Genomic DNA, 14,404 nt, shown 5'->3' with positions numbered 1-14,404 from the left:
CAATTCGATCAAAAATTTCAGTGTAAGTTAGTTTTCATTGATACCTTACTTCCTGCTTTGATTAAGAACTAAAGAATGTATGATTAAACTGAAAACAAAATTTATAACTTTATTTCAGAAAGCGAAATAATGAATATAGTTTTCTGTAGATATTATATGTATATTAAATGCTATTTGAAATGTAGAAAATTGTAATACAAATTAATTTTTTACATTTTTTATATAGCAGCAAATAGCGTCTAAACGGAGAACTGTATTCATTTATATTTCTTTGTCTGAAATAAATTCATAAATTTCATCTCCAATTTGACTACGAATCTTTTATTGTCCCTTGTAGCTGATTCAAGCAATTTTGAAGGCAAAAGCAAAGTGGCCCAGTACATTTCATTATTATTTAAAATTTTTATCTTCTTTTATTACCGGATATATGTTCTTATAAGTATAAAGTATACACGTGGCGATAGACACGTGACCAAGTACGAATAACTGCGTAATAAATCGATACATGTTGAGTAGTTTAACGGTGCTTGTACTGACTGGTAAGAAAATAGAAAGGTATTTTTACAATATTCAAAATAAAAAAATTTCGGACGGTTCCCATTATGCTCAACGTGAAAAGCATCGATTTGCGATTCAATTTCGGATGTGAAATTTTATGGATAAAGAAAAAAATGTTGTTCTTTATTTTTTTCTTTATCCAAAAGGACAACTCTACTATTCAAGTCTTACGTGTCCTGTTTTCTCAGAGAATAAAATAAATAGGAGTCCTCGCATAATTATTTTAGCATAATGAATTATACAGCGTTCCTTAGACAAATAGTGAATCTAGACTATTGCAGCTTGTACTATAAGAACGATATAAGTAAATTTATAATATACTCCTATATAACATTATGACATATGTGTAATCTTTTATATAAGATATTATCTCGAAAATAATATGAAAGTATTCGTAGGGGAGTTACATAATTTCGTATGTACGTTAATATTTTTATCTATCTCCAGTTCGATATGTGCCTTCATCAAATCCAAGAAGAATTCTAATTCCCTCTTGGCTTTGATAAAGGCGTATATTCTATTCTAATAATCGGAATACGTGAGACAAGTGGCATTCGATCACGTGCGTATTGTATTGCGACGAATAGTCGCACACACGCGCGTACGTGCGTAAGTCGTGTTGGCACTTGGGCACGTGCTTTTTATTCCTGTTCGGCTAGCTTTGTCTTTATAGTGCATCGTTAAATACTTCACTATGAGGGATGACTCCTGTACGTGGTAAAGAAATTGTTCGCCTTGTTTTACGTAACTTTGTTACATTCTTGATTGAACATTCAGAAGTGCATAATCCTCTTGTTGTTCGCCAATCACTATGATCATGAACTATGATTACATTATTTAATACAACTTTCTTCCAAGAACGATAAGCTACAAAAGTTTATGTTAAGTAATTATCATGATAGTAAGCGTTCTTTATAAATTTTTCATTATAAAAACAATATCGCTAACCAAATAATTCCATTACATCAGGTTTTAAAGTTATCTTAAACTTTAAAATGAGAAATTAGCGAGGCTAAAGAAAAATTATATAATAAAAATCATCTAATATTAATTATTAAAAAAATTCGAGTATTTTTAAATTTTTACGTCTACTGTATTTGATTCCGTTATTTTAAATTTATTTGAGTACTATATTTTCGGAAATGCACTATCAGCGCTATTGCGTCATTTTATCTTTGTTATACATCCAATGATAATGATAAAATAATATTCAAATAAATATTCTTCAAAATATACTGAATCAAAATATATTAAAAAGCTCACTTTTAAAGTCGCAAATTTTTTAAAATTGTGATGTGATAAAACAACTTATTAAAAGAGAACGTATTATATTTAGCGCCAAAAAAAACAAAGAAATTATTACTGCACAGTTATGCATACTTTTGAGTTGAACAATATTATTGAATTAAAGAGATAAAAGATATTTATTATGTGTGCCTTTTGTTTTTATCATATAAACTCTTACCGGAAATGACAAATAAATTTCCTCATTTAGATTATTTGATAATCAAAAAGCGTGAGAAAGAAATGTAAGAATGAAGAAAGCGCGGTGCTCAGAAGCTTTTAATTCTTTAGAGCAGACAGCGAAGTAATTACAGGAGAAAAATCTGTGTATCGATTTCTCTCGGTTTCCTTGTTTTCTCTTTCTTTTCTTCGTCTTTTCTGTCTTGATGAAAGGCGAAAACCAGTGGTAAAAGAGGTCGGCGGCCTCGGATCAGAAAAAAAGGTGAGAAGGGTGAACGACGGCTCGGGGGCAAGACTGTAACGAAGCTCTGACTTTTTAATTGGAATACATTCAAAAAGTGATACGCCTTTTCATCGTGGGACCCTATGCAATGCACTGTGAACGCAGTCTGAATCAATGCGGAACCAACTGAGCCCGCTGATCAACCCAGAATTTCACGATTTCTGCGAATCGACGCAAAATGGATAGAGCACTTCTTATTCACAAACGACTAAATGACGATGTAAAATATATTAAATTGAAAACAGTGTTTATTTTTATTCTGTTCACGTAAAGAATGATCAGTATTTCAAGTTAATGTGCGATAATTACACGTTTTATAAACGTTTTTCGGTCATACATAAAATTAGTGACTAATGAGTTGTAAAATTGATATTACGCGACTTCAGATAGAAAAAATACAGTTATGAAAAAGTAATGCGATAAACTATTTTGTTTATTATTTTTTATATTAAGATAATTTCCACAAAGTGCCTTTACCGAAGAAAATTATGGAATATCTGAGAGTTATTGTAAGAAGTGTACGCGCGAAAACAATGACTATATCCCTCTGGGAATACAATGTAGCTCGCGGCGAATCGAGCTTAATGGGTTGTTTACTTGCAAATTGCGCTACCGTTAAAGGGCAACAAACAATTCATGGCTCATTTCAACTTCTGCATTTCAATCCCAAAAACCGCCAGCCCCTTCTGCAGGCATCATGTTTGCATAATTGTCTCTTATGTTCCATTTCTTTTTCAAGTGAATCGCTTTTCCCTATTGTGTTCATCTACCGTAAGTTTAAAAAAAATCCAAAATATATTATAATAAAATTATCTATTTATGTTATTTGTAATAAATTATTATAATAATTCTGCTTTAAACTGTGTAGAATCTTTATTATAAAAAAATTTAAAACTTTTAAATAATTTTACATATTATACATATATGTAGTCAAAGATAAAATATCATAGTTATACATTTATACAGAATGTCTGGGGGGTAATCATGAATATATTATCTCTCATAAATACTGGACCCGCCTGTATTATCGATAAAACAAGCGTTTTTGACGTTTTCGTTCCTGCTTCGCAGTAGTTTTACAGAACAAAAATTCCTTCTCCACGATTAAAATATCCGAGCTAATGTACCTGCCCCTGGTGTATATATTAATTGTGTCCAAAGTTGGAAAAAGTATGAAATCATAGATTTCTTTATCCATTTAATCTCAATATGGCGACCAACGCTGAAGATAAAAATGGATAAAGAAATCTGTAATTTCATACTTTTTCCAGCTTTGGACACAATATACACCAGGGGCAGATACATTAGCTCGGATATTTTCAACAGGAAATGTTAAAAATGCTAGTTTTATCGATAATACAGGCAGGATCCAAAATCACCTTAAAGTTAAGGAGATACTGGAGCCGCCTGTATTATCAATAAAACTAGCATTTTTAACGTTTTCGTTCCTGTTTAATTTTTTCGTAATAAATAATATAAAGAGGGCAATATGAGCCAGTAAATTACATTAAAAATCCTATTAAATTAATTTAATATATTGCGAAGAATATTACTTAATTCCACTGGACTCATCAGTATAAGGCATTGTAGTGGAAGCCTACCTTAGACGCCTGGGAAAGTTATTTAATCGAGAATCTATATAAAGAGATATACGCATGTCAAAGCACTTTTGAGAATTTGCGAATATCGACCTCTGATGGCGGATCGACGTAGTAATATTCTTCGTAATATTTATTATTATAGTATAATATATGTATTACCCCTCACTTCTCCCCAGCTTGCGCGCCGAACTATCGTCGGTCTTGAAACGCAAATCTAATAATCTGAAATAACGTCCCTTTAAGAAAATTGTGATTTTAAACGCTTCATTTCGCCCGTGTGAATTAAAAATTTTTCGTAAATGTTTTTTTCGTAATAGTTTCGCAGAATAAAAATTCCTTTTCCGTCACACACGCACGCACGTAAGCGCGCACGCACACATCGCTTGACCGCCTGCAAACACCTGACATCTGTCAGAGTTCTGATTTACTCCAAATTGCAGCAGCATTAGTTCGACGAATGTAGCGCTCCTGCTCCGGAATGCGAGAATAATCTGAGCGAGAAATGCGTGACACGTTCGAGTCAACGACTTCGGTACGAGACGTGACATAGCCACACGTTTTTCCATCGTTATTCGTCCGTTTTGTAAAACTGTAATCCGACTCTTCAGTTCCGTGCTCTTGTAATAATCAATAAAAGAATAAAGTCAGTAATCGTAGTTAAAAGACGTGGCTTTAGTTCCTCTATTGATTACCCGTTATACTCCAATCGTATATTACGTTACTCCGTGATCCACAATCTCAATCTTTTGAATTTTAACAAAAAAAAAGACGACGAATTTGCACACTCATACTTTACAATACGTTCTGTCGTATAGTTACACAAATTCTCTACTTTACAAACACAAATTCACTGCTAATGCCGAGTCGTTAATTTTGACGCATAATATCTCGATTTGTGAGGCAAAGCAATGTTCAGTTCTGCTAGATTCTTTCGTTTCATGTAAAAACGCGTCGAATGAGCCTAATTTTATTGATTTTTGAGCTGCTGCAACTGAACTGTATAGTTACCATTTTTAAGTAAAAAAAGTATATTCGTTTCTCAATCAATCGTGTCTTGATTAAATATATATATTAAATGATGGCAAATAATAATTCCTTCATTACCGTATCTAGCTTCTGTCCAAACTGTAGTTCAATTTTATCTTTGCTTGGGGAAAAAGGAGTTACATGTTACACAATGCAAAAGAGAATGGGATGCTGAGAGAAGGTATACGCTTTAAATGAATACCTTTTTTAATATAAAAAATAATACATTGTACGATAATTTACATTACTACTACTGTATGATAATTTACATTACTACTACTGTATGATATAATTAAAAAAAATCTGTTAGTAATCTTTTATATTCAAGCTAAGAAATAATGAAAAATTTACATTAATTCTTTATTATCTTCCAGTTTTTGGCGATATGGGAATGATACATGAAATCCATTTTAACACCGAAGCATACTTATGTATCTGCCAAAGAAAGCGAGGATGATAGTGAATGATGTCGATAGACTAACGAGAATCTCTTCAGTGTCATAATAATAAAATGTGTTATTTAATTTGTAATTGAGGTCTACTGACGAAGGACAAACTGTATTTTTCACATGTACCAAGTGCAAGTTCGTATCCGTATATAGCAATTATTACTGACTTAGCATTCAGACATTTTTATATTAAACCAAGTTTTTATCTTGCTAGTATTTTATTAATAATAAATAAATCATCTTATTTGCAGATTCAAGATAACAGAGAATTCTTAAAATATTTTATAAAAAATATTGTATAAAACACATGTGATTCTTGTTTCTTTTTTTTTTTAAGTAGAAAACTTACATTATTTATATACTGTATAGAATAATTAAAGGAAGAAATACCAATATTTCAGTATATTTTTTATATATTATATATTATACGTATATTTTTATTAAAATCTGTTATCTATACATAAGGGTATACAGTGAGAAAGTTTTTGAGAGTTATATATCTCAAGAGATAAATACTCCACTTTAATAAAACATAGAGCTTTATTCATAATACACTCAACAAATAGTGGTGAAAGAGAGTACACTTGTCATAATTTTATAACTCTACTGGGTCACAATATCTTCTTTCTAACAATGCTCTGTTACCTTAATTAAGTGTTCAAGTAAGTAATTCTGTATATATACAATGCGCATGGCGGGATAAAAGTTAACAATTATTTTAATAAATTCACCTTGATCCACTCTGAAATTGTTGTGGTCCTTGTATTAAAAAACTTTTAATAGAGAAGTTTGTCGATAGTTCCTTACTTATCCTAGGTATGCATTTACACATTAGCACTAATACTTGTCCATGGTCTAACAATAATAAGAAGTAGATATGCTATTTAGGTTAAGAAAAAGTGTTTCAATAAACTAATTGTATTTAATTTTTTATATGCATTACATATAAACTATAGATATACAAATGTGATACAAAGTGATGTAATTGCACTTTCTTAACACTCTGGTATACCCACAGTACAAGTTAAAATATGTAGAAAAATAAAATTTTTAACTAAATAACTAAATTGATATATGAAACATATAAATTGCTTTTTCAAACAATTAAAATATAATGAGAACTAAAAAAATCTTTTTTAAAATCTATCTCTTTTAAGAAACTTTGAATTGATTTTACCTTGAATTTAATTAATTTCATTATAAAATTTTTGCAAAATAAAAAATAAAAAATGGAGAATTAAATTCAAAATTTAAAAAAACTGTGAAATATTTTAAAATTATTTAATAATCTCATATAATTTATCTTAGTTTCAAAGATCTCATAAATGATAGAATCTTATTATTAACACGTTTCTTATTCGAAAGATTTTTACATATTAAAATAATATTAAGATCAATATTTTTGTAACAATGTAGTTATCAAACGCGATTATACTCCTAATATTATATATTCCATAGCATAAAGTATATATGTTTTATAAAAAACATATTTTAATAACTGTGCATATTATCATACGCTTTTATTATATAATCTTTTTATGGAAATGTCTTTGTACATATTATTTTTATATAATGAAATGCCTTACTCAAAATGTGCAACGGTTTGTAGAGATACAAAAAATAATATGTTACCTACCTATCTCTGGCAAAAAAATTTTACGAAAAACTACATAGATTGAGACAAGACTTTAGAAATTCTTAGTTTTTTTTAGTTATTCGTAGTGCGATGTAAAGTGTAGTGTTTGTTTGAAAAACCAAGAATTCTGTCTTAAAACAACGCCATTCTTCGACTCATTATGAATATCTAGGAAAAACTAAAATTTTCTAAAATAAACAAATCTCACTTTACGTCCCATTACGAATATCTAAAAATTAAGGTTCTCTAAGATCTTATCAATCTATGTAGTTTTTCTGTACTTTTTCGTAAAAATTTTTTTTCCGTCAACGGAGCATTATACAAAACATTGCTTTCGTGTACGTTATCGTCAATTCTGAAAGTATAATTTGGTTACTGTTTTCTATATAATTTTCAGTCATTATACAGCGTCTTACATTGTCGCACTTTCATAAAAATTACAAACCTTATAACAGTTGATCAAACAGTGTTGTGAAAATATATTACGCTTCGAGGACATTCCTAAATATATCTCAAAAATTGATTGGCTTCCACACAAAATTTTGATTTTCATACATTAATTGATTACATTGTCGGCGAATGTTGTAAAGTTGTTGACAAAACTGTGTTTATATAATACAATTTTTATTATGTCGATGATTATTTAATTAGCACGATATATAATTATATAGCATTAGCGATCGTTTAATATCACTTATCAGAGTGATCAATGTCTAATAACTTTTTTGCTTCTTCAGACATAAAAGTTTTATATCTTTGCAGAGTATTCCAGAGTCTTAAGATAATTAACATATATGAGTTCAGAAAATTCATTTTTGCATTAAAATAAAAATCATTTAGCACATTTTGTATAGTAAGAGTCGTTATCGAGATTTCAAATTTATAATATATTTTATTATTATTTGATTTGACAGGTGTTAGTTCAAATGTAAATGCGTTCAAGTAGGCCGTAATAATTGAAGGATTTTTCATAAAACCATGAAGTCTAAATAATATAATAAGTAATTTTTGATTGGGCATCTAATAGATATAAAAATAAAATTTTATTTTTTTTTATATAGGCTTTACATATAACATTTTAAGAAAAACATTAAAAATTTTCCAAAAAAATCTCCCAAAGAGCCTCCGAACTTACTTGGTTCTTACATAAATTTTATATTCACTATCCATTTAGCCCATAATAGTGTAAATTTAATTTTTTAAATAACATTAATAATTATGAAGGTAAAAGAAAATACTTAAAAAATGAACTACAAAGAAAAAACGGTCTAAATCGAGCGGTAATAAAACTTTTTAATTAATAAATTTCTAGTTTACAATATTACTAAGAAACGGCATAAAATAAAAGTATAAATAATATATAAAAGTAATAATATAATAACTTTTTCACCTTTCATTTATAAAATTTTATAAATTATTCGTCACAAAAACATTCTTTACAAATATTAAATTCCTATATTTCCCGTTTGCTGTTTCATTTTTCTTAGACCAAGATTATTTATGATGTTACTGTTAGAGAACGATTTGGTCTGAACTCTGAATTCAGATAATGGATTTATTTGGTTTTTTGTAGAAAATCCTTCAATTGTTAATCCCAGAATATCATTGATAGTATTATTGTCGAAAAGTGTTTACAGTACAACACAACGTACCTTCGCTTTTTAATTTTATCATTTTGGAAAATGTAATAGGAAGTGCATATATATTTTATACGAGGAACAACATATTATTAGAGAAAGAAGGATTAATTTATGTATCAACTTAAAGTAAATTTCATGATTCCACACATCCATTTATAGATATAACAATTTATTTTGCATATATTGTATTTTTCAAACATTGAAACGTTAAATATATTTTAACAATTTTAATTGCAATTGTAATATGAAAAATATTTTTCCATGACTTTCAAGTTGCATAAATTATTACATCTTGAGCATACTTTTTTCTAATGTTTGAAAGTAAAATATACATATGTGTCCGTGCGTGTGTGCAATATTGAAATCATATTTTTTTCAAAAATGTTACAAGATCTCATTTATCAAGATGGCTGAACTCATATATGTGAACATTTTGATATGTCAACTTAATATTTCGTTAAATAGAAGACGTAATTTTAACCACAAAAATATAAATTTAACACACACACACACATATATTGAATAAATCTAATACACACATAAATACAAAGCATGTTATTCCAGATGGTCAAATTATTATTGATGTTTGATAGTGTACGTGATTAATTTGGTGTAAATTTAAAAAAACATTTTTTTTCATTTGTAGAGAAAAATCCTAAGAAAGAAGTTTTGACATAGATTAGATACTAAATGACTTATATTAATTAATGATAAAGAAACAACTTGCTGATTAAATATCGTTTTTTCATTAATTTGACGATATACTTATACGTAAAAATTTATAAATAAAATTTTATTAAATAATAAAAATTGTGAACTCTCTCATTGAAAGTATATTGTGAAAGAATTAAATCGTGAAGGATTGTATCTTATATTTTTTTGCTATTCAAACTGATATCAAGTCAATTAGTTCATTCGACCATCTGAGAAATAACGATTCATGTGCTATACTACGTTTGAACAACGCCTGTGTGCTGAGAATGTAAGTACGAGGTGTAACGATACGGAATACATTCTAGTGAGGTCTGAACGGCGAAGCGACGGAGTTCGTGCCGTTATTAGGCCTTCGACGCACCATTTGATCGAGTACGTTATACTTTAAAAAACGTATCAAACTGTGTTTTTTACAGACCTGTCTTGCTTAATTTCACGACGATACTGCCTAATTAACTATTCCAACTCTTCTCATATTTTATGTATTCTCTCTCTCTCTCTCTCTCTCTCTTTTCCATCCTTCCTCAACAATTGCACACACCACTATGTACACTCTCTAAACGCTCATATTACATATCGTACATAAACTATGTACACGTGACATATTTACAAGTGTGAGGCAGGTGGTGTACAGCGTCTAGATTGTCATCACTATTCCGTGTTCCGATCATGATGACGTTTGAAAGCATTCGTCCAGGAAGTTCTCCAGCGAATGGTATAGATGCGCTCGCGATTGGACGATACCATGATCTTCATCCGTGTATGTCTGCAAAAGATTTTTGTGATGATTTCGCGATATATTTAGATATAATTTTTAATTCAATCTCTTTGTCAAGAACGGGGACGTACTTGTTGTCTGAAGAGGATGTCTTTCTGCTCCAACACCTTCGCGAGCATAAGCGACTGTTGATAATGGACGTTGTCATCCAAAGTACCATGAATCAAATAATACATTTTATTCTTGATGTTCTCGACCTTATTGAGCAGCTGACCATTTTCGTAACCTTGTAGATTATCGGCAACGGTTGGCAGACCCATGAACCGCTCGGTATAAATCGAATCTGTAATTAAACAATTAACATGGTCGCATTAACAATGATAACGGGTGAAAAAGGGCGAAAAAAACTATCTATGCCGTTATGTGGCGTATAATATCTTATGAAGAAACTGCACAAGTGTGACGCTGCATAAGTCTTTTTAACGTCATCCTGTAAATCACGTGTATTTTTCTCGCGTGTTCTAACAGACGGAGGTAAATGCTGACACGAATTTAAAGTAGTTGAAAAAGTAATAATAAAGCTGCACAGGAGCGCCTGTCTTTTTTCACAGAGTGCACACTTTTCTTCATTAAAACGACGGTGCGTAAAAAATTCTTAGACAAATCCCGAGGCCAAATGAGCTTAAGTCATTTTATGTAAACTGCAAAGCTGCATTTTCCGTAAGTAAACTTTCTTAACAATGTTCGTTTACTCGAAGGATATCAAGCTGGAAAAATATTATACTTTACGCGTGTTATTGTTGCAGCAATATCGGAAAAAATAAAGATTAAACACTCCAATTTTTATTAATTACTTTTTCTATCTTTTATTATATATTTAAAATGATTTAAAATGAGCAGAAAATATGTAAAACAAATTGTTCAATGGCGATTAGCTCAGTATAGAAATATTATCGAGAATTTATCGATTTAAGTGTAACTATTATTATATCGTTTCCTGATTTAATTTTTAATTATTTATTATAGTTACTTAAATTTTTATTATTTATATTACATTTTAATTATTTATTAGTCAGCAAAAAGTATTAAATTTCTTTAACTCTAATGTTACGAAATATTTATAGAAAATACTTTCTAGCTTTTGCACTAATTATAGATCACGGTATATTTTTCGTTTTGTTCGTTTATTAGGATTTTTTGCTTTTCCTACTTCTTATTACTGCTAAACGCAAACTGACTCTGTTATGTTAACGCATAGTCTAATTTAATGAATTATACATGGAATCATTCTGTCGCAAGATAATTTTGATTTACGATGCTAAAACATTTTCCCTTGAAATCAGATCAAACATCTTTATGTGTTGCGTTATTTATTCTATAAATTACCTGTCAATTACGTACCGTAAAGGGCCCAATCTGTAACTGGTGCGACGGACATACCGCACTTAAAGACACCCTTTAAGTCCATAGCGAGCGTCATGCCGGTCGCGTATCCACCATAACTCCAGCCCCATATCGCCGTTCTGGTACGGTCAATGAAGGGCAATTTGTCCTGCAGATGCCTGCAAGAAGCAAAGAAAAGGTTTAAATCAATATCATTGAAAATATGATATTGAAGCACATGTAGCTAAAATACATCATCTTACAATTTCTCACAAAATTGATTAAACATTTAAAAAATAAAAATATCTGTGGCACACACTTAGTTTAAAAAAAGAAGAGAGAAAAAGAACAGACAAATATGTATAAAAGTAGATTTTTATATGTAATTTGTGTATTAGGTATTAAAAAAGGATACAAATAACGATACACCCATTTCCAAAATTATAAATTTCTGAACTCTTCATAATTTTTGAAATACAATATTTAATCAATTTCGTGAATCACAAATTGTAATAAAAAGCACTAATTGTAAGTTCCTGGATAAAGACACAAGTTCTTTCTTCTTTAATCCTAATATTAGAAAAATTTTTATTTTCAAAAGAATATTTCCCAGCTTTTGCGTTGTAAGACAAGTAGAAAACGGATACAACGACATGACGATACATAGAGGAAAGTATCTTCACGGAAATAAAGATCTTTCTATTTACAAATTTGGAAACAATATCAAAAGAGATGCACGATGGATTTTATGTTTCCATTTAGAAAGATCGTGCAGAAACGCCTTATGAGATTACTCTGGATTACCCTCTTTTGCCGCAGCGTTCATAAAAAGACAATCGCCTCTTTCGCTAAAGCACGTAAACGGGATATAGTCGACCACTTTGCGATAAGAATCGATGAATACTTTGTAATTTCTGCTTCCTTCTCTCCCCATGTCTTCTATTATCTCGCGTGCATTCGTACGCGCTACCAATCTACCTCGTAACCTATTAAAGAACACATGGCACACAATCGCCTTTCTTGAATCGTGTGTCACGCAACTGCAATTTTCTACAATAATGTAATTATAATTATCGAAACTTTTCAGAAAATCTAATTCCGTCGCAGCCTTAATAATTTCATTAAATTATTTTTACGAACTCTTTCAGAAAATTGTTGAATAGTGTATTAAAAAATGTTTCTTTAGGCATATAAAAATATTTTGAGACAAATTAAATTTTAAACGTAATTACGTGTTACATATGTGGCAAGATTTTGACAACGATGTCCAAAACGAAAATATATAAATACTCCGGCTATACTTTAATGATCTTTCCAATTACCAACATCTAATTCGATATTGCGAATTGAAGGAAATTTGAAAAAGTGGTATTTCTTCACAATATCCTTAGAGAAAGATCAACTGCAATTTAGACGAGGAATCCACGGACAAAGAAAGCAAATGTTACCTCTGGGATGACCCGTGTATCTCTCAGACGTCTCCCAGATTGAGAGCGTCTGTCTCGCCTCATGATTTCTAGAAACCCGAGTGGATTTCATGCGCAAAGCGCTGTGCATTTGCCCTCCCGCGGTCAAGGAAAAAAGAGAGAAGAATTCGTATTTTTTCTTTCCAATCTTTTCAGGCTATTGTCTCTGGCATCTTTCGCGGCGTTCGATAATAATGGCCCCGGCGGGATCAGCGCTGGCCGGCCAGCCGGTCGACCGCCTGTGGAAATAGTAAACGACGACACGCGGCAGATTTCGTTTCTTCCTTCCCCCGTTCGCTCTCAGTGAAATTTATTTACCTCGTAAATCGACCGCTGGGTACGTTGAATTCTATTTCTTTCTATAAAAAAGAAAGAAACGAGAGAAAAAAAGACAAAGAGAAAAGAGGAAGAAACTCGGATCGAGACGCTTCCTTCGTTATGCGGTTCGCCCGCAGTTACGTATATACTCTAGGATACGTATTTCGGTACCACGAAATTCTATCGGCATTCTCGTGGCCCTTTGTCCTCATCGCCCTTGTTTGTTACCTATCGAGAACGCAGCGAATCGATTTACTGTGCGAATTTCAAGGCAGGATTTTCCTGGCGTTTTAATTACAATTGCATGTACATCGAATTCTCAAATCATTAGAAGATTTCGACGGGATTAAAAACAAAATCGATAAGCGTGATAAAAATACACGCTAAAGAGTGTAAGAAGATAATTCTTTAAATCGCGACTAATATTAATTAATTTGAAGTAATGACGTATTTCGAACTACAGCTGAAATACCATTTCTTCTTTTACTATAGTAAGAACTGTCGTAAAAAGTTAAATCATTTTCATGTCTCGCATTTTAATTAAAGAAAGCATAATAATATTTAATTGCACAAATATGCATGGCGATTTAAAAAACAAAGAAAATTAATTCTTATAATTTTCTGTGCGCTGAATATAAATCCGTAAGTAAGAATGCTATACAAAGAATTATTTATTTCATTGATATAAATAGTTCTAATCATTTATACTTATGAGATAAAACAATTACTTATAATCGATATTTTGTCTATCAAAGAAAAAAATAAAATAAAATAAAATAATAAAAGAATACGAAAATAATAAGAATAATAATAATTTTAACCTTTTTTACATTATATTATGAGATACATGTTATTCAATAAATATAACAAATAAAAGTACTATGGATCACATGGTATGGTGATCAAGTTGTTTAAAATAATTAAAATCGGCGCGGTACACAGAATGTGTTAAACTAACAGTTTATTAATATTTACTTTATTAATATCGCATATATAAATAATTATTCTTTCATATCTTTATTGTCTCTGTTCTCTTGTATCTCTCTTGTCTACATTCGCATGATTGCTACTTATTGTTTAATTACCTGCGACACTCAGTCCTATAGAATCAACTACGAATGCTTGCACGGAGCTACGATTTTCCCCCT

The 14,404-nt window shown here is 30.5% G+C and overlaps 1 protein-coding gene and 1 long non-coding RNA gene across 2 annotated transcripts in view; one reads left to right on the top strand and one right to left on the bottom strand.

The window, feature by feature from the left end:
• The first annotated feature begins 4,367 nt into the window (after positions 1-4,367).
• LOC108780965 (uncharacterized) lies at positions 4,368-5,508 on the top strand. The gene is made up of 3 exons (XR_001940916.1): positions 4,368-4,438; positions 5,020-5,113; positions 5,307-5,508. It is a non-coding gene; the product is annotated as an uncharacterized LOC108780965 (long non-coding RNA).
• Positions 5,509-9,605: 4,097 nt separating this feature from the next.
• The window catches only part of LOC108780856 (venom dipeptidyl peptidase 4), a 142,043-nt gene continuing 137,244 nt past the window's right edge, over positions 9,606-14,404 (bottom strand). Inside the window, exons 14-16 of the mRNA XM_018548670.1 lie at positions 11,491-11,651; positions 10,221-10,432; positions 9,606-10,137 (exon numbers count right to left, since the gene is read on the bottom strand). Coding sequence (XP_018404172.1) covers positions 10,039-10,137; positions 10,221-10,432; positions 11,491-11,651 — 472 coding nt within the window. The 3' untranslated portion in view covers positions 9,606-10,038. The remainder of the gene's footprint in view (positions 10,138-10,220; positions 10,433-11,490; positions 11,652-14,404) is intronic.

Source organism: Cyphomyrmex costatus, unplaced genomic scaffold (assembly GCF_001594065.2).
Source record: "Cyphomyrmex costatus isolate MS0001 unplaced genomic scaffold, Ccosl1.0 scaffold75, whole genome shotgun sequence".
In the NCBI taxonomy this organism is placed as follows: Eukaryota; Metazoa; Arthropoda; class Insecta; order Hymenoptera; family Formicidae; genus Cyphomyrmex; species Cyphomyrmex costatus.
The sequence above is the reverse complement of the archived record's forward strand: the minus strand, read 5'-3'. Positions and strand labels throughout refer to the sequence as shown.